Raw genomic sequence first — 27,181 nt, 5'->3', positions numbered from 1 at the left:
ATGGCGCTGTGGCGCGGCTCCGCGTACGCCGGCTTCCTGGCGCTAGCGGTGGGCTGCGTTTTCCTGCTGGAGCCGCAGCTGCCGGGGTCGGCGCTGCGCTCGCTGTGGAGCTCGCTGCAGCTGGGGCCTGCGCCCGCGCCCCCAGGACCCGGCTCCCCTGAGGGTCGGTTGGCTGCTGCCTGGGACGCGCTCATCGTGCGGCCGGCCCGGCGTTGGCGCCGCGTGGCCGTAGGGTGAGTGCCTGCGGAGCCTGCCTCTCTGGACCTCTCCAGGAGGTGCGGGCGCTCCGGGCCTCCGAGGGCCGCCTTGGCGGAGGTCAGGCGGCTTGGGAGCTGGGAGGTAGAGCCGGCGCGGAAACGGGTTCCCAGAGGTCCCCGGGAGGCCCTTCGGCGCTGGTGTCCACGCTGCCTCCTTGGCGAGAAGCGTCGGACGTCTGGGACGAGCCCCGTTCTTCACTGCTGCAGGGACTCACCAGACTGCTTTTTCCTGTCGGCTGGCCCCTGCGCCCTTCTCGTCTCGGTAGGACCAGCCCCCTTCTCTCATCTCCATAGAACCAGCCTAATAGCCTCTTGCAAATCCCGCTCAGCCTGACTCCTTATAGTTCGAGCCTCCTTCATTCCAAGCCCTCCTTCTCTGGCGGCTGCTCTTTGGCAGTCAGCGATGGTTGGTCTTAGCACTTTGGCGGCACCCTCTTGCTTCTGAACTGCTTGAAGGAGGGGTCGTGCCATTAGCTACCGAGTTTATTTCTTTACGCCTTGTTTCCGCTTCCTTAATGCCGTAGTCTGGAGACCACCATTCTACTGAAACTTCTCTCTCAAAGCTCACCGGAACCGAGTTGATTTTCACATTCAACTGCTTCTTTTAGCCTTCTCTGTCGACTGCTTGCAGCCTTCCACGCGTTAAGCACACCCTTCTCCTTGAAACTCTTTTCTTCCCCTGATTTCAGTGACATTGCATATTTAGGGTTCTCCCAAATCACAGGGCCTCCTTTCTTTGTATTCCCCTCCCGCGTGTAATTATTCCCTTTACACGAATTTTAGTTCTTGTCTCAGTTCGACTTTAATATCTTGCCCTCACCACAAAAACAGGCCTTCTACTGCTCTACTAGTTCCTGTGAGTATTGGGACCAGAAAGGTTAAGGTAAAGCAGACTTATCCTGAAGATTCAATTAAATAATCCATGTTATTTAGCATGGTGTCTGCTTTAACGAGGAGACACCTAACGTTAGCTACTATTTTTTTATATCAGCATATTTATTGTTTCTTCAGATGTATCCTCTTTTACCTCTCCTTTCAAGTTCAAGCCCTTTCACCTGCATCCTTATCAGCTCATTAATTGTCCTCCCTGGTTTTGTGAGCATTCATTCAACAAATATTTGTCAACTACGTGGTATGTGTCAGGTCTGTGCTAGGTTCTGAGGATGCAGGGATGAATGAGGCAAGGTCGCAGCCTCGTTTGTTGGAAACAAATATATTCGTTATTGTGTTATTCTGCTCGGGCTACCATAACAGGATACCACAGACTGGGTAGCTTAAACAACAGACATTTATTTTCTCACAGTGCTAGAGGCTGATAGCCCAAGAGCGAGTCCTCTCTTAAGGACTTGCAGGTGGCTGCTTTCTCGCTGTGTACTCATTAGACCTTTCCTCCATTCATGAGCACTTCTGGTGTCTCTCCTTCTTTTTAAACAGACATTAGTCCTATTGGATAATGGCCTCGTTTAACCTCAATTACCTCCTTAAATAGCTCCTACCTCCAAATACAGTCCGATCTGTGGTTAGGGCTTCAATATGAATGGGGGGCGGGGGGCGGTGAGGTGACACAATGCTGTTTGTAATGATTAAGAAAAGTGCTTTGCTGAACTCGTGGTGGGAACAAGGTAGCCTTGTGTCCCAAAGAAGAATTACTGATTCTTCCCAGGATGAGGTTTCAGGAAAAGCTCCATCTGAGAAAGTGACAATCCATTTACTTTTGCTACATCACAAATCACCCCAAAACTTAGTAGCTTAAAACAATGGTCCTTTTATTCTCATTATTCTGAGGTTTGATTGGGTTCGGCTAGGCAATTCTCATTTGGGGTTTTGTGCGGTTTCAGGCAGATGATGGCTGGGACTGGGATCATCTCAAGGGTTGATTGTTGTTGTCAGCTACAACCTCAAGTGGTTTCACCTGAACACCTACAGGTGGTTTCTCTATTTAGCTTTTTCACAGCAGGGTGACTGGGTTAGGGGAGGGAATTCCCCAAGAGGACCAGGCAGAAGCATTAATGCCTTTTTGTGACCTACTCTTAGAAGCACATAGTGTTGCTTCTGTCATAGTCTCAGGTCCAAATGATTTTAAGGGGAGGGGACATAGAACACACCTGGAAGGGGGGAATGTGAGCGTCACATTGTAAAAAGAACATGTGGGATGGGACATCTTGTGGCCATCTTGGAAAACATATTCTGCTACAGTGACTTGCAAGGACCAGGCCCTGGAGAAGAAATGGAATTTCTCCACAAGAAGATGGGGAAATAAGCCCACCTAGGCAGAGAGGACCAAATGTGAAAAGGTATTTGGCTTGTTTGTGAATAGCAAGTTGGCCCTGTATTTAGGGCAAGGACCTTATGGTAGAGGGATGTCAAGTGATGATGCTGAAAGGAGCCTTTTGTATCAGGGTAGGTGATGGGAAAGCCATCAAGGTTTATAAGCAAGTAAATGATGCTAAGTTCTTTGCAGAGACTAACCAGTGGAATGTGAAATTTGAGCTGTGGTTGTAACCTATTTGACTGCTTCACGCTATTTTTGTGGGTAACAGACATCCATTGTTACCAACATTTCTCCTTACCCAGATTTTCAGCCTAAAGATGAGAATGTACAAGGAGTAGGTGGGTGCAGTACTGGTACCAGAATCTCATTTGGCAGGTGCGTGTGTGTTGTAGTTTGATCTTTTAGGAGAATATACAACACACACACACACACACACACATATTCACTATCTTTCATCAAAAATGACAGGATCTTAATACTGGGGATCTTACAACAACCTTATGCAGGCAGATACAGAGATTGTCATCCAGCTTTCACAGGGAGTAAACTGGGGCTTGGAAATACTGATTTGCCCAAGATCACACAACTGTCGAATGCCCGAGGTGCAGCCTAAACCCATTCCTGGCTCCACATTCGTGCCATGTTGTTGCCACGAAGAGATTAAGAAAAAGGAACAAGTTTGTGGTGGAAGGTAAGCATTTTGATTTCAGAGGAGGGGAAATGTACATTCCTGTGGAATTTTAGAGGAAGCTGGGCCCTCAGCTGCTGACAGCCAGAGGCTGTAGTTGAGGAGCAGGGTTGTAGACCTTGGAGACTCCAGCACTTAGGCTGAGGCCAGAGACTGGACAACATCACCTAGGAAGAGAAAGAAGGGAAGGTAAATGGCAAGGGTGGGATTCGGGGAGGCACTGCCATCTATGTAAGGGGCAGGTGGGAAGGGACCAGGGAAATAAAGGATAGGAGAGGTTTCAAGAAGATGGTCAATGGCGAGCCCACTGCCACATCTTTCTAAAGCATGTGCTCCCTCCCCTGCTTCAGAATCGGGCCCTGGTCCTAAGGTTCATTGGGTGAATGATGAACCCCTCATCCTAGCATTCATTTTCCCTTACCTGGCTTCACCCTGACCTTTGAAACCTGTCTAGCTCTTCTCCCCTGTTGAAACTCTCCTAACTGGATCAGCATTCCTATTGTGTCCAGAAACAAGATTAATCCCTTTGTCTACATCTTTGCTTGTGTATGCTCCCTGTGGGTTTCAGTATCAGATAAATCTGGGGTTGAATTTAGGCTTCTCCAGTCATGGCCTTTGGAATGTTAGTTGACCCCCAGCCTCACTTTTCTCAGCTGCAAGCAGTGATGACTACTTCCCTATCTTAGAACGTTTTGCGGATTGGTGTGGTCTGTCTGAAAATACCTGCCTTCTTTCTCTGTCCAGAGCACCATCCAGGGTGTGGCCCAAGGACCACTATTCCTGCCTCTTGAATTTCTCTTCTCTACAGTTCTGTATCTTACAGCGATTATGATTAGTTCTCATAATATCTCAGGTAGAGTGTGAAAGCTAGAAAGAATCTTAGGAAATGATTTACAGACAGTAAAACAGAAGAGAGGTGATAAGGACCACCATCCTTGTCTTTAAGGAATTTACGATCCAGAAGAAACTGTCCCTCATTCCCACCCCACCCCCAAGTCTCTCATAATATGCCTGGCAGCCCTAGCTCCCAGCATCCTCTCTGCTAGCACAGCCACTTGTTCAGGCATTCAGCATCTGTTGCCTCACTTTATCTTCCAGTTGTTTCATCTGTGTCTTCTCAAAACTCACATTGTAATCTTTTATACATTTCTTATTGAGCTGTGAAATTCTGCCTAAGTGTCAAATGAGCATAATTTTGTCTTCTGGTTTTTTTACCTCCCCGCCGCCCTTTAATTTTCCCTGATAAGAAAGCACCTTAGGTAATGTGCTTGTTTACGGTTTAGTATACCGTTGAAGTGCAGAGAAAGGTTCTTGTTCTGGTTGAAGTATTATAAAATATAACTAGAAAGCACACCTAAAAGTACTTTGTTTACTATCTGGCACATAGTAGTGTTCAATGATTTTTTTGTTTTAAAAAGCTACCAAGTAAATTTTTTCCTCTCTAAGATTTTTTCCTTTAGTATTCATGACATGATTAGGTGGGGGATAGAAAATGTTCCTATGATAGTTACATTGTTTTAACTCAAAATTTGTTCAGTTGGGTTTTGTCTTTGCTGCAAAATGTGCTGAACATTGTTCCGTTCAGTTTTGTTTTTCTGTAAGTGCAGCTTCCTCCATTCTCATCTTTAAAGAATCAAACTCTAAAGTCTCAGCACAACTAGATATGGAGGTGGTGTTTACTGAAGTCGATTTTGAAGTCGTTATTTCCAAATATGGGTATATCCCTCAGTATCTGAACTTTTGCTGTCCAGCCTCAGGACCCCAATCCATTTGGACACATTTTCTAGGTAGGGCTGCTTGGTGGGAATGGGTGTCTCACGCTATCCAAACTCTCACTGTCTGAACATTGGTAGCCTACTGGAGTCTGAGAGCCAGGGATGCCTGTATTCCTGTTAAGATGCTACCCTTCAGACATCTAACGTTGCATCCAGTAGAAATAAAAGGACACTTCGTGTGAGGTGGGATTGAGACCAGTTTACAAGGTGTGTTGGTTCATTATTATGTAAGGCTGTGAAAGGATTAGGTTTTAAGTGTATCATTAAGAACCTTCCACATGCTGTCAATGTGTTTTATGTGCTGAAAAGTATACTCACTTTTAGATTATGCTTTTCCAGTTGACGAGAGTAATTATATGTGTGTTTGACTTTAAAGGAATAAGAACATTTGAGTATTTAAATGCAGTGTGGTAGGCAAAAACCTTTTCAAAAACTTGGGATTCATAGAGGAAGAATTAATAAAAGAATCTTTATGATGAGTATGCAGTCAGTTTTGCGTCATGAGGAGGGATGTGTTTCTTCCTTGCCCTTGTAAACCTTCCTTGAGTGATGTAAATAATATCTAGCCCACATGAGAACCTTTTAAAAATTGTTATTAAGTTCTAAAAGTAATGTATGCTTGTAAAAATTAGAAATATATCTGATGAGAAAAATATATCTCCTCTCCCTTACCACCATCTCATTCCTCATCTTAGAGTTGGCCACCATTAATGATTTGATCAAGAGATTTTTAAAGGAGACTGGAAGGGAAACACTGTAGTTATATATTATACACTAAAATCCAATCCATTGGACCTTCTTTATTGATGAGTTTACCTTCTGGTTTCAGAGCTACTCGGAATTAACCTGGAAGCACAGCCTTGTCACCAGAAGCTGTTTCAGTTGGTCTTCTAGCCCCACTGGCAGGGATGGCAGAGGCAGGAATAAAGGTGCCTGTGGTGGGGCAGGAAGACCTCATTTAGCTACCCAAAGTGTTTGGAACTTCTCGTTTAAGGGATGACTTTTAGCAAAGAAACACTGAAAATGTAAGCCAGAACTCTTCCATGCACACATAGGAGGGGCCATGCCAGACAGCCTTATATGTACTTTATAATTTCTGTAGCACCAACCAAGTGATGTCGCACTGGCTTCTTACCAGCCTTTAAAGTTCGTGGATGGGTCCGGTGAACACCTGCGAAGTGATGAGTTGTTACAGGCTGCAGGTGCACTTAAGTCTTTAAGGCACCACTCAGCTCTAAGAATTTCAACTGGGAGTATTTAGACATTTAGGTATTTAGTGTATTTTACCACCATCCTAATATATCTTTCAGGGGAAGATGGATTTTGACCAAAACTTTTATTTTGCTTACTCTGCAGCAAGCAGTGTTCCTAAGCATTTATTAACTTAATCTTCACAACAGCTCTGAGTTAAATACTCATATTACACCATTTTATAGATGAGGAAACTGAGACAAAGAGAAATTAAAGTGACTTGCCCACATCACACAGCCAGGGTGAATCCAGACAGTTTGGTTCTGCCACCATTTTCTCAGAAATGCTAAATTTGTGTTATCATGATACTTTGTTCTGAAATGCTGAGCACCTGTCTTCTCTCTTTGTAACTAGTGTAAAAGTTTGCCAAACTCTTGCCAAGAGTCCTGTGTTCTGATCCTAAGACATACATCCAGATAAAGTAATCCTCTTTCTGCCATATGCTATTTACTTTCCAATTCGGGTTTCAAATCCACTTCATCTGTTTTTTTGTCTGAATACAGGCCTGTGAAACATTTCCCTGTTGTTAAATGCAAAGTAGTTGCCCCAGTGCTTCTGTTTCTTTCACACTGTCTCTCTCTTCCTTCCTTCCTTCCAGAGTCAATGCATGTGTGGATGTAGTGCTGTCAGGGGTGAAGCTCTTGCAGGCACTTGGCCTGAATCCTGGGAATGGGAAAGATCACACTGAGCTGCGTTCGAGGAATGATCTAAAAGAAGCCTTCATTCACTTCATGGGGAAGGGAGCAGCTGCTGAACGCTTCTTCAGTGATAAGGAAACTTTCCATAACATCGCGCAGATTGCATCAGAGTTCCCAGGAGCCCAGGTCTGTTTGCCAGTGGTGGTGGGGAAAGACACCTTGTTTGTATGGTTTCTAAAAGCAACCAAGCAGCTTTTTTCTCCAGTTTGCCCTAAGAGGGTAATTGTTAGGAATCCAATTCTACAGTGTTTTTCTCTTTTTTGAAAACTGTATCTGACCTTCCTTTAACTCAGCTGTTTCTAGTCAGTGCAATTCAGCCAACGTTTATGAAGCATATTTACTAAAATTTTGGTTCTGGGTTATCCATTAAATTGCTCTTTTTTCGTGTTATTCAAGTTTAAGGTAGGAAAGATATCTACTCCAAACTTGTTTGGGTATTGCTTGGCTGATAACTTGCAGTAATCTTAATATGCCTGAGTCCTTCCTAAGCAAAACAAGGCCAAACCCACAGAGAAAGAGTTCTAGCCTTTGCCTGGGAACGAGAGAGCTGGGTCCTTACCTCTGCTCTGCTGGTCCAGAGCAAGTTTTCTCATCCTCAGCACTATTGACGTTTAGGGCTAGAGAATTTTTCCTTGTGGGGGTTGTCCTGCACATTGTAAGATGTTTAGCAGCATCTCTGGCCTCCACCCAGTAGATGACAGTTTCACTTCTCTTCTTCCCCAATTGTGACAGTTAAAAATGTCTCCTGACATGGTCATATGTTTCCAGGGTCAGGGAGAGGAGGGATGCAAAATCACCCTGGTTGAGAACCACTGGTCTAGTTCGGTGGCTCTTCGACCTGAGTGTGCATCAGAATCACTTGGAGGGATATTGAAACACAGGTTCCTGGGCCACACTTCCAGAGTTCTGATTCAGTGCCTGTGGGGTGGACCCAAGAATTTACCCTTCCAGCTAGTTTCCTAGTTATGTTGATGCTGTTGTTCTGAACACCTTGTTCATAGAACCATTGTTCTACAGGGTAGAGCCTCTCAGAGATAGAACTTAGAGCTCCCCAAGCCCACCTGGTGATCATAAACAAAGCCCTGGGGCCTGCATGGTCCAGACACTTCCTCAAGGCTCACACACCTGCTGCTACACCTGCCCTCACACCTCTTACCGGCCAGTTTTGGTTGTTTGTTTAAGAATCTCTCCACCCCACCACATCTAACCCCCAAATTTTCTTACCTAAAATCTTCCTTTGGCCCATCACCCCAGTCTGGGTGTACTTCTCACAGGGGGAGCTCTTAATGCCATTTTTGATTGGTACCTTTCATAGACCATTCTTTGTGACCACTTATTTTTATAACTATTAAGATTTTAAAGTTTTTTTTCCCTTTGAAGCCACCCATTTGAACATTAGAAATGGGCATGAGCATTACCCAGCATGAGCATTACCCAGCAAGCTATTAAAACTTCAGTTACAATCATTTTGACAGCTGAGTTTGGTAGTGAGAGTCTGATCTTTTTTTTTTCCTTTCTGTCTGCGCAGCGCAGCTTGGGGGATCTCAGTGTTCCCCAACCAAATCCTAACCACTGGACCACCAGGGAACTCCTGAGATTCTTATCTTTTATGAAAGAATCTTGATAGTTCTAAAAATATGGCAAGTCTACTGCTTAAAAGTCTTTAAGATTGTAGTATTTAAACCACCAATTTGCTTTCTATTCTAGTTTCTTCTGCCTTTTGTCTCATAATGCAAACATTTTTTTCTACAGAAATTTTATCTAGCTTTTGCATCATCTAAATTATTTCTTAACATTGTAAAACCTAAAATGTGTTATTTGTCTTCCACTAGTGTGACACTTCATTTGGCGCCTTGTCAAACTCCCTTAAACTATAAGGCAGATTGACTGATAAACAGCAGTTCACGATAACTATTATATGAAAACTCTAAAATCCACTTCATGGAATCTTAATGTTTCACCCAAGATTTTTAGTAAATTCTTCTAGCCACCATAGTAAATAAAAAATAAGGTTAACATGTTAAAAGGCCAAATTTCAGCATGTATATCACAGTTTTAAATTTATCTATAGTAAGCCATTACTGTCCCACCCGAAACCAGTGATCGGTCAACACAAACCTTGGTTGGGCTGAAAGTGAGGTCTAGCATCCAGAGATGAGTTACTTATTCTGTGCCTCTGCATGGGACTGGGAACTAGGAAGGTGAGGTGCTAGCGTTCCTCCCAGGCAAGGCTGTTGATGAGGTTTCTCAACTAGAGCATCCGCCGTATTTCCTACTTGTCAGGTTTCCAAAACACATGAATCCGTCCTTAGCACAATGGAATACTAGCCTTGAATTATTTGCTCTTCTGCTCTAGGTCCTCAGCTGAGAGATGTGGTGTTTAGGAGAAAACATTGTCCTCTATTGGAGTCTGTTACCTTTAGAATTTACTCCCAGGAAAGCTCTTATGTTTCCTGATGCATCAGTGTGTTCTTCCTTTCTCAAAATCTGGCAACAAACATTTACTGAGCACTTATTGTAAGAAGACAGTCCTTGCCCTGAAAGAGCTAGACATGTCCCCAGATGACATTAGCCCAAGTGGACAAGGGCTGTAATGGAGGTTTGTTCTGAGTATAGGGGTGGCGAGTAGCAAGGGATCTGTAATCCTGTCTGGAAGGGGGGTTGTGGAGGTGGAGGTGGCCATGGGAAAAGGGAGACAGAAGGCATTGCAGAAGAGGTGATGCTGCAGCTGATACTTGAAAAGTGATCAGGGTCTTACCAACGAATGAGAATGGGGAGGCATCCTAGTCAAAGAAAGCAGCATGTGCCAAAGGCACAGAGACAGGGAGGAAGGCAGACTTGGAGAGCTGCAGGCATGGTACGGAAGGGAGGGCAGGAGATGGAAGTAGAAAGGAAAGCAGGGGACAGATAAAAAGAAAGGCCTGTGTGCCTCACTTAAGAGTTGGATTTTAAAACTGATTCGGAAAGATACATGCACCCCAATGTTTATAGCAGCATTATTTACAATGGCCAAGATAAGGAAGCAAGCTTAGTGTCCATCAGTAGATGAACAGATGAAGATGTAGTGTGTGTGTGTGAGAGAGAGAGATGGAATATTACTCAGCCATAAAAAAGAATGCAATTTTGCCATTTGCAGAAACATGAATGGACTTAGAGGGTATTATGCTAAATGAAATAAAGTCAGACAGAGAAAGACAAATACTGTATGATATCACTTATATGTGGAATCAAAAAATACAGCAAACTAGTGAATATAACAAAAAAGAAACAGACTCACAGATAAAGACAACAAACTAGTGGTTGCCAGTGGGGAGAGGGAAATGGGGAAGGGGCAGTAAAGGGGTAAGGGATTAATAGGTACAAACTATTAGGTATAAAATAAGCTGCAAGGATATATTGTACAGCATGGGGAATATAGAAAATATTTTATAGTAACTGTAAATGGGGTATAACTTCCAAAAATTGTGAACCACTCTATTGTACACTTGTAATTTAAGTAATATTACATATCAACTATGCTTTGATAAAAAAATTGAGTTGGATTTTAGTTCACTGTAGTATTTATTGATTGATTTTCAGGAGGAGACTGTCATAGTCATATACTCATTTTAGAAGGGTTACAGTGCTGAAGATGAGGTCTATCCATGCTTGTCATATTTCCTTTTGTTTCCTTATCTGTTCCGGTTGCCTGGAAGCTCAAGGCCAAATTTGATCTAGAGTTAAGGCAATTATACTAATTTCCAAGTGTAGCAATATGTTTTTTCCACCTTTCCTTATAACTCATTGTCTATTAACCTATGGGGTTAATGTTTTTATTAACCTCATCTGTATGTACTTATGAAGTCACCGCAAATTTTTTTGGGAAAAAAATGGACTGTAAATTAATTCAATAAATCAAAACATTATTAAACTTGAGTAACATAGTTAATGCTAAAATACTGTCTAATAACCTTGAACTGTCTTATAGCACTATGTAGGAGGAAATGCAGCTTTAATTGGACAGAAATTTGCAGCCAACTCAGATTTAAAGGTAAGTCAAATTCCCAGATTAAAACCTGTGTCCTTCACTAGTGTTTAAGTAATTTTAGGAGTAAGAATGAGTATCTTTCTGTTCCTTGATTCAACTTGTGCCAGACCCTGAGGCTCTTGTTAGGAATATAGCAGTGGAAGGAGAGGAGTGGTAGCTAATGCTTTCTGAGTGCTTACTGTGTGCCTGACGTTGTTTCTAGTGTTTGATGTGGATTACCTCATTTAATCCCTGCAACAACCTGTAAGGCTAGTTGGTACTCGTGCTGGTACTGCTGTTGTCTTGCTTTCCACATGAAGCTTGAGGCATAGGGAAGTTCATAGCTAATACAAAATAGAACAAGGACTTCCCTGGTGGCACAGTGGTTAAGAATCTGCCTGCCAGTGCAGGGGACCTGGGTTCAATTCCTGGTCCGGGAAGATCCCACATGGCACGGAACAGCTAAGCCCGTGCACCACAACTACTGAGCCCATGCACCACAACTAGTGAAGCCCACACTCCTAGAGCCTGTGCTCTGCAACAAGAGAAGCCACCACGGTGAGAAGCCCGCGCACCGCAAAGAAGAGTAGCCCCCGCTCGCCACAACTAGAGAAAGCCCTTGCGCAGCAACAAAGACCCAACGCAGCCAAAAATAAATTAATTAATTTATTTTTTAAAAAATGAAAGAGGGCTTCCCTGGCGGCGCAGTGGTTGAGAGTCCACCTGCCGATGCAGGGGACATGGGTTCGTGCCCCAGTCCGGGAGGATCCCACATGCCACGGAGCGGCTGGGCCTGTGAGCCATGGCCGCTGGGCCTGCGCGTCCGGAGCCTGTGCTCCGCAACGGGAGAGGCCACAACAGTGAGAGACCCGTGTACAGCAAAAAAACAAACAAACAAACAAAAACGAAAAAAAGAAAAGAAATAGAACAGTTTTAACCTAGGACCCCAGAGTCCACGTTCTTGAGTACCTTATCATGTAATGGTTAAGAGCACGTGGGCTCTGGAGTCAGTGCCTGAGGCTGGGAATTGTACAATGATGAGAGAAGACTTAATTGGCTGTTCTGTGAGCCTGGATCCAGAGTGTTGAAAAATGAACGCCACTAGATAGGGACATGTCTTCAAGTCTTAGGCCATTTGGTTTAAGTAGAATTAAAAATTACTGCTATGTTCAAAATAACATCTGAGTAAGAAGCTCTTTTGCTACAAGTGGAATAGGTCTGAGGGGGAAAGACAGCAAGGAGGTTATTGCTGCTGTCTTGCTATAAAATGATTGAGGTTTGGATATGGTAGCCAGAAGAGGAGAAGCCTATCTAAAGCCTACTAAAATGGAATCACTTGGTGCTAGACCATACATGGGGACAAAGAAGATAGGTTTAACAAAGATGATTCTAGAGTAAGTGAACTTGAGAAGTGCAGAATAGATGTGGCTACTGACGACAGAGAAAGGAAACCATAAACAGTTCTCAGGGGCACAGAATCAGAAGCCCAGAGATGGACCCAAAAATTCAGATAAATGTTCAGCAGTTTAAGGGGAAAAAATTCATATGGAGCCACACTGTACACTGAGGGATGGATGTGCTTAGATGTGGAGAGCATATTAAAGTGTGAACGTTCACATTTTAATAAGAACTAAAGTTTCATAAAATATTAGGGTGTGGGAAATTTTTTTTAAAATAGTCATTATCTTTATAGATAGTAATTAACTCCCAAACAGAGAATATTAGAAATTACAGGGCTGACCTTCAGAAGTATTACCAGCTAATGGATGGAAGAGAAGGAAAGATCAGTCATAAACTAATTAGAGAGAACCCAGGCCCTTCCCATCAGAATCCTGGGCATTTGAATGGGTCCATAAAAGGCCACTCTCTTGACCCTGAGAAGTAATTCTGGCCCTGGAAGTCCTGGGTTACATTGACCTTTCAATATTGCCCTCGTCTGGGACCAGTATTTGCTGTTGGTCTCTGGAGAAGCTGGGCCTGAGACCAGTCTGACTGGAAAGCATTCTGATTTTTAAAAAAAGAAAAAAAAATGTCTGGCCTTGGTAGAAGATTGAGGAAAGAAAAGGGATATCTGTTACTCAGTCCTCACAACAATCTGATGAAGTTAAGGTATTATCACCGTTTTAAAGACAGGAGGTCCAGAGAGGTTAAGTAATGTAAGAGATTAAGTATTGTGCATAGGGTCACCTAGCTAGTAAATGATGGAGCCAGGATTCAAACACTAGGCTCTGCCATGACCTCACCACCTCATATTGCTCTCTCAGAGAGATTCCATTTAACTTGATGCAATGCTTCTCGACATGGACCAAGTGATCATCTGAGAACCACCGCAGATTAAGGATTAGGTATTTTCCAAAGGCAATAATAATCATTAACACTTTCATAGTTCTTACTGTATGCCAGACACTGTCTTAAGTGCTTTACATTATATTAACTCTTTTGATCCTCACAGTGCCCCATAAGGGAAGTCTATTATTATCCCCATTTTGTAGATAGAAAAAATGAGGCATGGAGAAGTTAAAACTGTTCAAGGTCACATACCTAGGAAGGAGTAGAGCTGGGATTTGAACCCAAGTACTCTAGCTCCAGCGTCCATGCTCTTTACAACCAAGCTATGTTGTCTCAGAAATAGACCCTGGTGAATATAGTAAAGGTAAATTCAGTGGAATGGTGAAATAGAAGCCAGATTGCAGAAGAGAGCAGTGTCTTTATGGAATATATTTTGGAATTTAGCCAAGAATTAGAAGTAGATGTTGGATCTTGTCAAATGCTGCTGTGGTTTTTGTTTTTTAACTTTGGTATATGGTTATTACATTGATTTTCAAATGTTAGACTAACCATGTATCCCCAGAATAAACCTCACTTGCTTCTGATGTATTACCCTTTTTTTTGGATTCAATTTACTAAAATTTTGTTTAAAATTTTTATATCAATTTCCCTGGGGGATATTGGTCTGTATTTTTCTTGTATATCTGTCTGGTTTTAGTATCAGAGTAATACTGACCTTATAGAATGAATTGGGAAGTATTTCAATTTTTTTAAAAAAGTGTTTGTGTAGAATTGGTATCATATCCTCCTTACATGTTTGTAGAGTTCACCAGCAAAGCCCTCTAGCCCTGAAGTTTTTGATACGGGAAGGTTTTTAACAATTTCGATTTAATAGATAAAGAGAAATTCCGATTTTTTATTTCTTGAGTGAGCTTTGGTAGTTTAATCTTTCAAGAAATTTGTCCGTTTCATCTAAGTTGTTGAATTTATTGGCATAAAGTTAGTCATAATGTTCCCTTATTCCTTTAAGGTCTGTAGAATCTGTAGTGATGTTCTCTCTCTCTTTCCTGATACTGGTAATTTATGTCTTTTTCTTTTTTTCTTTTCCTTGATACGTTTGGCTATAGGTTTGTCAATTTTGATCTTTTCAATAAACAATGAACTTTCAATTCTACTGATTTTTTTTTTCTGTATTTTTCTCTTTTCTATTTCATTGGTTTCTGTTTGCTTTGAATTTAACTTTCTGATTTATTAAGGTAGTAGCTGAGGTCACGGATTTGAGACCTTTGTTTTCTGGTACAGGGTGTTTAGTGCTATAAAATTCCCCTTAAGTACTATTTTAGCTGTATCCCACAGATTTTGATACTTTTTGTTTTTATTTTCATTCAGTTCAAATGCTTTCTGATTTCCCTTTGATTTCTTGAGATGAGGTATTTAATGGCCCATCTATGTACTACTTAGAAGTGTGTTATTTAGTTTCTAAATATTGGGAGGGTTTCCAGATATCTTTCTGTTATTGATTTCTATTTTAATTCCATTGTGATCAGAGAATATGCTTCTCTGATTCGTATTAAATTTATTGAGACTTTTTTATGACCCAGAATATAGTCTTATCTTGGTGAAGTTCAGTGTACACTTGAAAAGTACATATTTTTCTGTTTTGGAGTGGAGTGTTCTATATATAAATGTCAGTTAGGCCAAGTTGGTTGATAATGTTGTTCAAGTCTTCTATGTTCTTAATGATTTTCAGTCCACTTGATTTATCTAATACTATTGAGAGGGTATTGACATCTTCAGCTATACTTATGGACTTGTCTATTTCCCTTGCAGTTCTATAACTTTTTGCTTCATGTATTTTTAAGCTGTTATTAGATGTATAACTCCTTAGAATTGTTACCTCCCTCCATGAATTGACCCTTTTATCATTACCAGGGATAAAGAAAATAATTTCATAATATTCTTTGCTGTGTAATCTATTTTGATTAAAATAGCCATTCCAGCTTTGAATCGTGTTATGATATATCTTTTTCCATCCTTCTGCTTTTAACCTATTTGTGTCTTTATATTTAAAATGTGTTTCTTGTAGGCAATATATAGTTGGGGCTTGCTTTTTAGTACACTTTGACATTCTCTGTCTTTTATTTGGGGAGTTTAGACCATTTACATTTAATATGATTATTGCTATATCAGATAGGTTTAAATCTGACACCTTGCTACTTGTTTTCTTTAGTGGTTGCTTTAGGGTTTATAATGTACATTTTTAGCTTATCACAGTCTGCTTTCAAGTGATATTATTAAACCACCAGATAGAATGTAAGAACTTTAAAATAGTATACTTCCATTTCTCCCCTCCAGTCTTTATACTATTATTGGCATATACTTTACTTCTAGATAGGCTATAAATCTCATACTATGCTGTTAATATTTTTCTTCAAACAGTTGATTATCTTTTAAAGGCATTTAAATAGTAAGAAAAAGATCTTATATACTTATCCAGAGTTACCATTCCTGGCATTCTTCATTCCTTTGTTTAGATCAATATTTCCATCTGGTATCATTTTCCTTCTGCCTAAAGGATTTCCTATTTCCTGTAGTGCAGATCTGCTGGTGATTAATTCTTTCAGATTTTGTATATCTGGAAACTCTTTTAGGCTAAATTGCAGCAGGATCTGTAGGGCTTACTCAGTTTTTTTCTGTTTCTTAGGGATCACTGTCCTTTGTTGCCCAGTGCCCAAATGTTTTGAAAACCATTATTTCATAAATTTTATCTGTTTTGTTGTTGTTTCAGGCAGGAGGGTAAATCTGGCCCTTGTTATCTCATCTTGGAAGCTGAAGTTCTAGCCAAGAATTAGAGAAAAGAAATAAAATTATAGGGGCAAGACTTTTCAGAATTGGCAAATAGCGAGCATGTGTCGAGAGGGAAATGTATTTTCACCCAGAAGCTGGGATTTCTTAGATGCATGAAAATGCCTCTGTACAAACAAGCAGTTAATTAGCAAGTAAAAATGCTTTTGGAAGCTTCTGGATGGGACATATCAAATCTGAAATGGTTACAATCATCTTTGAGGACTTTCCTTCGAATCCTGGTCCAGGCCCTCATGGTTCAGGGGCTTTGAGTCTGTTAACCTGGTCATGAGTGGGGCCAGAGCTGGCATGGCAGAAACAGCAGCAGGTGTGAAATGGCTTCTAGAAGGAAAAGCCAGGAAGAGGCCCAGGTTGGAGTTGAAGAAAAGGTTTTTAAAAAGTTGCAGAGCACCTCCCCCCATGCTTTCAGAATCGAGGTGCTCTTTAATTTTTCTATTTGGAAGGCTATCTTGTTCACAAAGCAGCTAAGTATAGTAGGGAGCCTGATCCCACAAATTAGGTCCCCTGGTTGATTATTGTGGTCCTTTTCTATACTGTGTAAATTCAAACAGTTGTTTTCATCTGGCAGTTTTGAGCAGACAGCATCCTGTATCTATTTGCCTACACAGGATGTGAGTCAGTTAAGAAAAGAGAGAAAGTGAGGTACAGTGTGTCTTAGTCTGCTCAGGCTGCCCTGATGACAAAATGCCATAGACCGGGTTGCTTAAACAACAGAAATTTATTTTCTCATAGTTCTGGAGGCTGGAAAACCCAAGATCACAGTTCCAGCAGGGTTTGGTTTCTGATGAGAGCTCTCTTTCTGGCTTGCAGACAGCCACCTACTTGTGTGTCCTCACATGGCCTTTCTTTAACAGGTGTGGTGAATAGAGATCTCTCTCTCTCTCTCCCTTTTCTTATAAGGCCACCAATCCTGTTGAATTAGGAACCCACCCATATGACCTCATTTACTTCCTGAAAACCCTATCCAGATATCATCACATTGGCCATTAGACTTCGACATGGGAACTTGGGGTGGGGGTGGGGAGGCCACAAACATTCAGTCCCTAACAGGGTGCATGGGATTCAGCAGCAGCCTAGGTACCTGTGTAACATGTGTGACGTGGGTCTTTTATCAGCCTCTCATTTCTGGGTACATTGTGTCTATACCCCCCAGGCCCTGGTAGTAGCCCCTCTAGTCCGTACCTCCAAACCAAAAGCTTTCAAAATTGGATTTGGAATCCAGCGTTTTGTTGAAATGAATAGAAGTGCTGGATGTACCTTAATGAACAGATTCCATGGGACAAGGGGCAGATCTCCTGATAGATTTCGTATTGCTTGTCTCCAGGTTCTTCTTTGTGGTCCGGTTGGTCCAAAGCTGCATGAACTTCTTGATGACAATGTATTTGTTCCACCAGAGTCACTGCAGGAAGTGGATGAGTTCCACCTCATTTTAGAGTATCAGGCAGGTAAGAGGAAATGAGTAAGTACTGGTGTAAACCTGGCTAGAGGGCTGTGTGTTGTCAGATGGGGGTATCACTGTGCTAGAAATTCATCTTTGTAAATTGGCAGGATCCTGTTCTTGCCTTACCAAAAGCTTCCTGGCCCCTGGTTCTGCTGAGTTGGTACTGACCATTGTCTCAAGGGAGAGTGATGTAGAGTATTACAGCACTGAAGAAAATTCCCAGGTCTGCAAATGTAATTGATCTGAACCCAAGAGATATCAGGCTGTAGGAAAGCAAGCATCTTGAATAAAAATGAAAATGTGTTAAACACATATATATAAAGTTTTTCTTTATCACTAAGAAGAAAGAAGGGCAGGTAGAATCTGCTGAGCTCTGTGCTGGGTTCTGTCCTAGGCCTTTCTGGCCAGCTGTTCCAAGCTGCTTAGGGTTAATACCAGGCCTCTGGCAAACTTCCTTTGAAGCATTTTATTTTCCCTTGGGTGTGTAAGTGGAAGTGTTTTGTATATAACAACACATATTATTTCCCATTACATAATGTTCCAATGTTTATAACTCCAAATCCACCCCATCCCACCCTACCTCCCCCCAGTAGATTTTATGTGTTATACAGACTACAGATCTGATTTCTGAGAGAATCCTAAATACCTGAACGTATTCTAATTTTGTTTATTTGATCCCGTGTATTTTCCCTGCTCAGAACTCTGACTCTTGAATTTCTGATTCAACACATTATTAATTCACGTTAAAGATTCAAGCATCTAAACAGACTAATTGGTACCTTAAAGCAGTACTTGCTTAATATGCATCAGTGAACTGCTTCCAAGTCAGACGATTAAGAGAACCTCACCTACTAGAGTAATTGACTTTAATATAAGATACAAAATATAGTGTATCTTAAAAATTATGCCTTCCGCCAAGTACAAAAAAAAATAATTGTTTCTTGTTTCTGGTTCTCTTTGGGGTGCTTACTAGAATGAGGGAGTTAGGAAGGGCAGGGTCAGAAAATTAAAGACAAGATGTTGGAGTGGGCAGTTCCCATTTGCACAGTTTTTGAGTTTCTCTCAGTGGGAAATCAGAATGATGGCTCTTACTGCCTGAAGGTAGTGGTATGGAGTGAGCTGCTCAAATGAAAGGCGTGAGCAAGTCTGTTGACTGGAAGGATCTAGAAGAGCTGAAGATATGCCTTTGAGGCGCTGCTGCTGCTGCCAGTTCCAGATTCATCTCACATCCGCTCTGTTGGCGCTCACATCATGAACTTGGGACCTTTCTGGTCCCTGTGCCTGTCATTTTCCCTGGTGACTACAGAGTAGAGAGACTAGTTTCTTCACCAAGACTTTGCTGTTGTATTTGACAGCTGTGCCTTGTATGTGGTTCAGAAGACAGCACAGCTTATCTTGAAAGGAGATTGTCTCCATCCTTGGGTTTACAAGCTTCCCATTTCAGTTTTTCTTTTCTATGCCTTATTTCTTAGTACAAAGCAGTGGCCTTCCACTCAACTTTATGTAAAGTTACATTTTCATTGGCCCCTGGAGGAGACCTAGTCTAGCAGCCCTCAGGTCAGCTCTCTTAACAGAAATCCATCCCCTGCTTCTCTCTAAATGAATAAATTCCCAGAGGGGATTTATCAACTTCTTTTTCCTTCTCTCCTACCAGACCTTTCCAGAGAGGCTTATTTTCAGGCTTTGGGCTGGGGATCCAGTGAGTCACTGCATAGGTTTTGCTGACTTACTGACTGAAGGGCAAGATCATAAGTTGAGAGAAGGGATCACTTAAGGGAATAAATTCAAAGCTTAGTGAGAAAAGAGGGGCGTTGAATATTATTACAGGCTCACCCTGTCTGCGTTTCAGTCATTTTGCTTTTCGGGCCACTCCATCAGTCAGTCCTGCGTCCTGTGGAAACTGCCAGTGAACAGCTCTCCACATCCCTCCTTGTCTTTGCCTTGCGGAAGCCTGTTTATTTTTGCCTGTCTCACTTTTTCCCTGAGCAGATTAATTTGTTTTGAATGCCATGTGGCTCTTCTCTACTAGGTTACGTTAGATAGTGCTTATTCACAGTTTCACTCTGAGTGGCAGTTCCAGGTCTCTACTCGTGGAGAACACTCATGTTGTGTGTTTTTCCCATTGTACAGTGTCTTGTTAGTTGGGGAAGTATTCGTTTAGAATTCATACCCGCATCTTTTGTGTCATGGACATTGGAGTCATCGTTCTGTCCTCTTCCTCGTGTGTTCTTTTGCCGATTCAGTCATGTGGCTATATGCTGGGTGCAATGTGAAGCAGTAGAAATATGATAGAAGACACAGGCCCTACCCTCCGTCCACAGTTCCCTACAGGAGGTGGAGTCTTGAATAAATGATTGCACAGTTATGTGCCAAGTCCTATAATAAGGCCCAGTGGTGGCCCAGGGAAGGAGGTACTGTAATCGAGTCTGCTTGGAGGTGGCAGAGTTCGGAAAGGCTTCCTAGGGGAGGCCGTCCCTGCGTTGGGTCTTCAGAAATGAAGCAGAGTTGGAATGCTGCTGTCAGCCGTGTGGATCACCATTGGGTATTTTCTTTAGACAAATAATAAGGCATGGGCCAGGAGTTAAGAAAGGAACGTGGTGTTTTAACAAGTATAACCATTGCATCAGGTTTTAGGAAATAGGTGATGTTTTCTTTCCTGTTATACAAATGACCCACATGTGAAATGTTTTCAGAGGAATGGATTCGGTAAAAGTGAACTCAGAGCAAAGGAAGGATAGGTTTTCCCCGCCTTGACACCCGCTCTAGAGTAAGCCCCTCCCCTCCCCCCACGCACACTCTGCAGGGAGGCGGGGCTGCTGCTGTTGGCAGAGGAAGCAGGAAGCAGGGCCCTGACCCTGGGGGGGCACATCAGCTGGCAGCATGAGGAGACCCTCTGCTGGGGTGGCTGCCGTGGGGAAAAACTTTCTGAAGGAATAGCCAGTAAATGATAAAACCAATGAAAGACTAGGCTTCAGCATATGGGCTTTGATTTTGTAAATGGGACCGGTCCTTTGCGTGGAGGGAGAGCTGTGTAACCCTAGGTCATAAATCCTTGCCCCCCAGTCTCGGGCGGTGCGCCAGGCTGGGAATGACTGCTCCTCCTGGTGCTCTGGGGACATGGCCTCCAAGGCACCGCCTCAGGCTGAGTTTTGAGATTTTCAGGACTTCAAGGAGAGGAATGTGGGATGCGCGTGGGATGGCACCGAGTGAACTTGGAGAGGCCTCTCTGCCCCCCACTGCCCCCCCTCCGCTAGGACTCGGGCACTGGCGCCCTCCCCTCAAGTGCTTGGCAGCTGGGGGCTCTCAGCTGGTAGTTCCCCACCTGACTGCACATCCGGGTCTCCAGGGGTGGGGCCCTGCCCCCTGCACATTAAAAACTAGGTTCCGCTGGAGATGCTTCCTCCTGGCCGCAGTGCTGAGAGGCACCCCTGTAGCTGCACACAGATTCCCAGCTCCTACCCCGCCCAAGACCCCACCGGGGAGGGTCTGGCCTCCCTCTGCTTGAATCAGATTAGGGAACGCTGAGTGGGCACTCTGTGCAGGGGACTGTGACTGGGCTGTGGGAATCAGAGACATACAGTGTTGAGGGGGGATGGGGCACAAACCTGCGAAAAGTGAAGTAATGATACAAGTTTGAATACTAGTTAACATAGTAGAAGAGAGGACTCAAAGCAAAGTGATGAATCACCAAACCACGTAAAGGAGAATCTCTGGATCCTCAAAGCAGTGAGAGTACACCTCAGGCTGGAGCAGTTGGCAACCCTTTCAGGAGGTAGTAACACTTGAACTTAGTCTTTTATTCATTATTCATTATTCCAAAGCAGCTCGCTCACGGGAGGCTAGAGCAGCCAGATACTCTTAGCTTCTGGATCCAGTGCCCAGGAACCACCAGTGGGCGGCAGGGAGGAGGAGGTACAGTCATTCCAGCCTCCTTAGGTCCCAGCTAAATGACAGGTGCTGGGGCGTTACTGTGAGGTGGAAGGTGCTTTGGGAAAGGCAGCATGTCCTACGTTCGGAGACCCGCATGGTGCCCACTGTGCACCAGTGTTTGGAAGTTGTGCTCTGCGACTGGGAGGGACACGGGCATCCTGTGTTTGGACAGGAGAGCTTCCCTGGGACTCGAGGGGAGCTACTTGCCACCTCCTTGACAAAGGCACACAGCACCCGTGCTGTGTTTCTGTGTTTTTGTGGGGCTGGGGTTGGGGTTTTGGGTTTGTTTCTTTCTGACCACCATCTTCCTGGCTGTGGCACCATGCTTCCCTTAGGCCATGGCAGCCGGGGTCCACTCAGCCAGAGGCCAGCCTGCCCAGAGCCAAGGCTCCAGTGAGGCCCCCGCCAGCCCCCGCACAGCTAGGAGACTTAAAGCCTCTTCCTTTTCTTCCCATTGTGTTGACTGGGCTTTTCTAGGGGAGGAGTGGGGCCAGTTAAAAGCTCCCCATGCCAACCGATTCATCTTCTCCCACGACCTCTCCAACGGGGCCATGAATATGCTGGAGGTGTTTGTGTCTAGCCTGGAGGAGTTTCAGCCAGACCTGGTGGTCCTCTCTGGATTGCACATGATGGAGGGACAAAGCAAGGAGTTCCAGAGGAAGAGACTCTTGGAGGTAATAGCACTGTTATGGGATTTCACAGATCGCAGCTACCGTTTTCCTTCAGATCCCTGCCTCTCTCAGCCCCTGCAGCTTGCGCTGCCTTGCCCTGGGTCCTGGCCTCCCGGGACGTGTCGTGGCAGCCGAGAAGCCTGTCTGCCACTCCAGCGAGGCTCCTCGTGGGGTTCTCTCAGGCACGGGCAGCATCTTGAGTAGGACAGATCAGAACATCGTCTTGCCTGAGCCTCTGCTTCCTGTGCTAAGCTGAACGTGGCTGCAGACTGCAGTGTCTGTAGTTTGTGTCCTTCGTGTTTTCTGTATCATCTCATTCACATCAGCTGTGCTGCAGATTCACACAGCAGTTGAAGCTGACTGCTCAGTTTAGGTCCCCAGGAAGAGGCTGGCTGCGTGAACGTTTAGGGGCGGTTCCTTGTGCTCTCTGAGTCCTTAACCCCAGTGCCTCTCTGCAGAGCCTGGTTTTCCCTGTTGGGAAAAGCCTCCCTTGTCCACAGTGTCTGTGGCCGCCCACGTGGCCGGGAGCTTTCATGAGGATGCACTGCCTCTCGGGACCTGTTCCTTCCCTCTTGCCTGACTTCCTTCTGTTTCTGATGGCAGTGCTCTCCTCTCGTCTCTGCAGGTCATGACCGCCATTTCTGACATCCCCACGGGTATTCCAGTTCACCTGGAGCTGGCCAGCATGACCAACAGGGAGCTCATGAGCAGCATTGTGCATCAGGTAACCCACGGGCAGCACGGGGGGTCACTGAGGTGTGGGTGTTGTCTCACTCAGACCTGGGTCCGTGAGATCCAAGTCCAGGAGCCAGGACTGTGCTGGAACGGGATCTCCTACTAGATTAGGAATATGGCGGTGTTACTGATGGGCTCTTGGGGCATGTTTCTCCTTCTGGAATGGGGAAGTTAGAAGTGAATGCCTTTTGCAGCAGAACTCAAAGGAGAAAACTGAAAGCCCAACTTGGGTGCTTTCAGTTGAACTTCAAGAAGTTCAGAGAAAGGAAGTTTGGGGGGGCGCTTCACTCCCTCACCGTCAGGCCCTGAGGTGTTCAGCCTTTCAGCAGTAGCAATGATCAGATAAATCCAAGAGTGCGGTGCTTAAGAGCACAGACTTTAGAAACCGGGTTGGAATGCCAGCTTTGCCACTCGCTAGCTTTGTGAACTTAGGCAGGTTAGTTAACCTTTCATTTATTGTTATTTAACCTCTTTAATGGGTAATATATTCATGTGGTTCAAAACTCAAAAAATATTAAAATATATTCATGAAGTCTTGCTTCCTCCTGCCCCCTGTATCCACTGTTAGTAACCTCTTTACTAGTTTCACCTGCTCCCTCCAGAGTTATTGTGTACGTATATAAGTAAATATGGGAATATAGCCTTATTTTTTCATCCTTTTTACCCCCAAAGATAGCATAGCATACTGCATACACTGTTGTACACTTTGCTTTTTTTCACTGGATGCGTTTTGGAGCTCTCCTCTTTGTCATCACTTGGTTAGAAGAAGCGTGTGGTACATCCAGTGTCTTTAACTCCAACCAAAGCTGGGCATTTGGCTGTCTGCCCTTTGCTGTCCCATACAGCGCTTCAGCAAGTAACTTTGTACATGAGTTTATTTTGCCCATGAGCAGGTACATGTGTATGATAAGTTCTCAGAAGTAGAATTGCTAGATTGGGGCACAAAAAGCATTTGTAAGTTTGATATTGCAGAATTCTCGTCCATGAGCACTGTACCAGTTTACTTCCACTAGAATTCTCTACAAGTGCTTGTTTCCTCATATCCTTCCACTGGAATGTGATTAAGAACATGCTTTCTTACCAATCTGACAGGTAAAAAGTGGTATTTCAGAATAATTTTTTTTAATAGACTACTTTTAGGGCAGTGTTAGGTTCACAGCATAGGTGAGCAGAATGTAGAGCCCATGTAGCCCCTGCCCTCCACACCCAGAGCCTCCCCCATCACCATCCCCTGCCCCAGAGTGGGGCGTTTGCAACAGTCAGTGAGCCTACATTCACATGTCAACATCACGCAAAGTCCATCGTTTACATTAGGGTTCACTCCTGGTGTTTTTCAGTATCTTTTTTTTTTTTTCTTTTTTACTTTTTGGCCACAACTTGCGGCATGTGGGGTCTTAGGTTCCCTGACCAGGGATCGAACCTGCACCCCCTGCAGTGGAAACGCGGAGTCTTAACCGCTGGACTGCCAGGGAAGTCCCATTCGGTATAATTTTTATTCTCATATTTCTCTTTTTGAGGTTATTTTTTCACTTCTTTAAAAAGCCATTTTTATTTCATTTTCTGTGTAACTGTCTACTTAACCTTTCTAAGCCTCGGTCCCCTTATCTGTAAGATGGAGGCCATCCCTCCTGCCCTCAGAGCATTACAGTAAGAAGTGAATGAAATAGAGCCAGTAGCTCAGTGTGTAACAGAACATGCAGTAAACGGAAGTGGTGTTACATTAGCAAAGGGACAGGCCCTTGATTTTTTTTTTTTTTTTGCCACACCGTGCCAGCTTGCAGGATCTTAGTTCCCCAACCAGGGATTGAACCCACGCCCTCGGCAGTGAAAGTGCGGGGTCCTAAACACTGGACTGCCAGGGGATTCCCAGGCCCTTGATTTTTAAAAAAATATATGCGCGTGCAGACACACCCCTGCATACCCACAGGGCTCATCTCTCTTGCACAAACATTCACCTTATTCAGGTCCCTGGCTCTAAGGAAGGAAGTGCTAAGTAAGAAAGATAGCAAGGTGGACATAGTGGTACCCCTCAAGATAGAAAACCATGGCTCTTGTTTGGTGCCCTTTCACACACAGTGTTATTACTAAATTCAGTCTTCCTAACCCACACCTGCCTAGAAAGCTTAGATCAGACGTGAAGCCACTCTCCTTGCTTCTTGGTGTTGTGTGCGAGGAACCCTTACAACCCTGCCTGTGGGCTTCTCCACTGTACTGGTGTGACACCTGCTGACATTCAGGAACTGAGAGTCAGGCCCCGTCGGTGGTGAGAGCCTCTGCTGTGTGTGCAGAGGCAGAAACTGGGCACCGTGGAAAGCAGTACAGAGTGTACCCCTCTGCCTTTGTATTCCAGCATATAAACAGAAGACTGGCTCTAATACAGAGTTACTGCAACTTTCCAGTTGACCGCAAGTGATGATGAGCGTGGAGATAGAGGTGTAATAGCCAAAATAGGGACCTTGATCTGTCACTTCCCCCCGCAGACTTCAGGAGCAGGGAGTCTTGTGGTAAAGAAGAAAGATGCCGGCTCTGCCTGCCTTCCCTGACATTAGTCGTCGGCTGTGTCCTAGGATACTTAGGAGCTAGATGTCCATCAGAAAAAGACCCGCATTTTGTTTTTGTTAGCAGGTCTTTTCTGCCGTGACTTCCCTTGGGCTGAATGAACAGGAGCTGTTATTTCTCAGCCAGTCGGCATCTGGACCTCACTCTTCCCTCTCTTCCTGGACCGGTGTTCCTGATGTGGGCATGGTCAGCGACATCCTCTTTTGGATCTTGAAGGAACATGGGAAGAGTGAAAGCAGAGCCTCAGACCTCACCAGGATCCACTTCCACACGCTGGCCTACCACATCCTGGCAACTGTGGACGGACACTGGGCCAACCAGCTGGCGGCCGTGGCTGCAGGAGCTCGCGTGGCCGGGACACAGGCCTGCGCGACAGAAACCATAGACACCCGCCGAGTGTCTCTGAAGGCGCCCCGTGAGTTCATGACCTCCCGTTCGGCGGATGGCTCCAGGGTCATGTTAAACCCAAACGAGCCAGTGGTCGAATGGCACAGGGAGGGAGTGTCCTTCCACTTCACACCAGTGTTGGTGTGTAAAGATCCTGTTCGAACTGTGGGCCTCGGAGATGCCATTTCAGCCGAAGGACTCTTCTATTCAGAAGTACACCCTCACTAGTAGGAAGATTGTTGTGGGTCATTTTTCTGAAGGAGGAAAACTAGCCAACCTAAGAATGACAGGATTTAAGTGGTTTGGGAAACAGGATTGAGAGTGTCAAAACCGTTTCTAGATCTAGTTGGAAGACAGCCAAAGAAACAACAGCAGATTAAACTGTACCAGATACATTCCAGCCAGTTGACGATTACACAGAAACATTTCAGGTTTTAATCAAAATTCAGCTATTTACTAACAAGACTGGATTTTTCTTGTTTTTTGTTGTTTTTTTTTTATGTTGTGTGTTACAGGGGTGAAAACTTGATTCCCAGATCCCCTCTTCAAGTGTTTTAGGCCTGACTTCTTTACCCTCGAGAGCATGTCGGTTTGGAGAAAGCACTCCTCCTTGCCAACCTCGGGAGTGCGTGCTCCCTCACCCGCTCCCATGTCTCTGGTAAAGTGCAGTGTGAGTTCTCGCGTTCTCTCAGCTCAGCGCTCATGGCAGGATCATGATTTCCATTCAGTGTTCTAATGAAAAAATTTAATGAGCACACCTTCTCAGTCTTCTGCTCTCAAACTTAGGACAGAGCCACAAGTAAGGACAAAACAGGCCCTCCTGTGCGTCAGAGAGACAGCAGAGGCTGGGAGCCTCATGGTTCCCTTGAGGGAGCCGGTCACTCTGCAGCTGAGGAGCCTGCCTGGCCTGCAGGGTGGGGCTGTGAGCTGAAGGGCTGCGCCTTCCTGCCCTGGCTCCTTAACTGTAGGCTGGCTGGTCAGAGGCTCCTGTGCCTGGGCCCAACCTCATCGCCCAGCTCTGGACGTGCTTTCTGCAGTAGAAGACTGATCCATGTTCTTTCTGATCCTTGAAGGCATCTTACAACTGGAATATGCTTCTGGGTGTATAACAGATCATGTGTGTTTTACATTGACACATCACATCCATTAAAGAGTTTGACCTCATAAGGGTCCCAGGATCATGAATAAGTTTGTCATGTTATGTATTTATTTTTTATAAATCAAGGAGACTTCAGCGTGCTTTTAAATATTAAAAACAATTTACGTTTCAGGAATGTGAAGTCTGTTTGTGATTGATTTCATTTCTACCAGGACTCTGGAGCCATAAATCATTTTGATCTTGACTTGTGACTTAGATATTCCTCTGCTCTTGAGGTGT

General features: G+C 44.2%; 1 protein-coding gene across 3 annotated transcripts; it reads left to right on the top strand.

Moving 5' to 3' along the window:
• On the top strand, window positions 1–27,061 carry ADPGK (ADP dependent glucokinase; the record flags this gene model as incomplete). 3 transcript variants are annotated; one of them, XM_082681099.1, is made up of 7 exons in its annotated part: window positions 1–233; window positions 6,842–7,067; window positions 10,909–10,971; window positions 17,405–17,525; window positions 21,929–22,125; window positions 22,748–22,846; window positions 25,483–27,061. In XM_082681099.1, the coding sequence occupies 7 exons, from the start codon at window positions 1–3 to the stop codon at window positions 26,029–26,031; spliced, it is 1,488 nt and encodes a 495-aa protein (XP_082537225.1). In that variant the 3' UTR covers window positions 26,032–27,061. The 3 variants fall into 3 exon arrangements, with proteins under 3 accessions (XP_082537225.1, XP_082537224.1, XP_082537226.1); XM_082681098.1 differs by having other exon boundaries at window positions 25,480–27,061; XM_082681100.1 differs by lacking the exons at window positions 1–233; window positions 6,842–7,067; window positions 10,909–10,971; window positions 17,405–17,525 and having other exon boundaries at window positions 21,873–22,125; window positions 25,480–27,061.
• Window positions 27,062–27,181: the final 120 nt, after the last annotated feature.

Source organism: Grampus griseus (genome assembly GCF_964374135.1).
Source record: "Grampus griseus genome assembly, chromosome: 2".
Lineage (NCBI taxonomy): Eukaryota > Metazoa > Chordata > Mammalia > Artiodactyla > Delphinidae > Grampus > Grampus griseus.
Note: the sequence above shows the minus strand (reverse complement) of the source record. Positions and strands in the feature narration are given on the sequence as shown.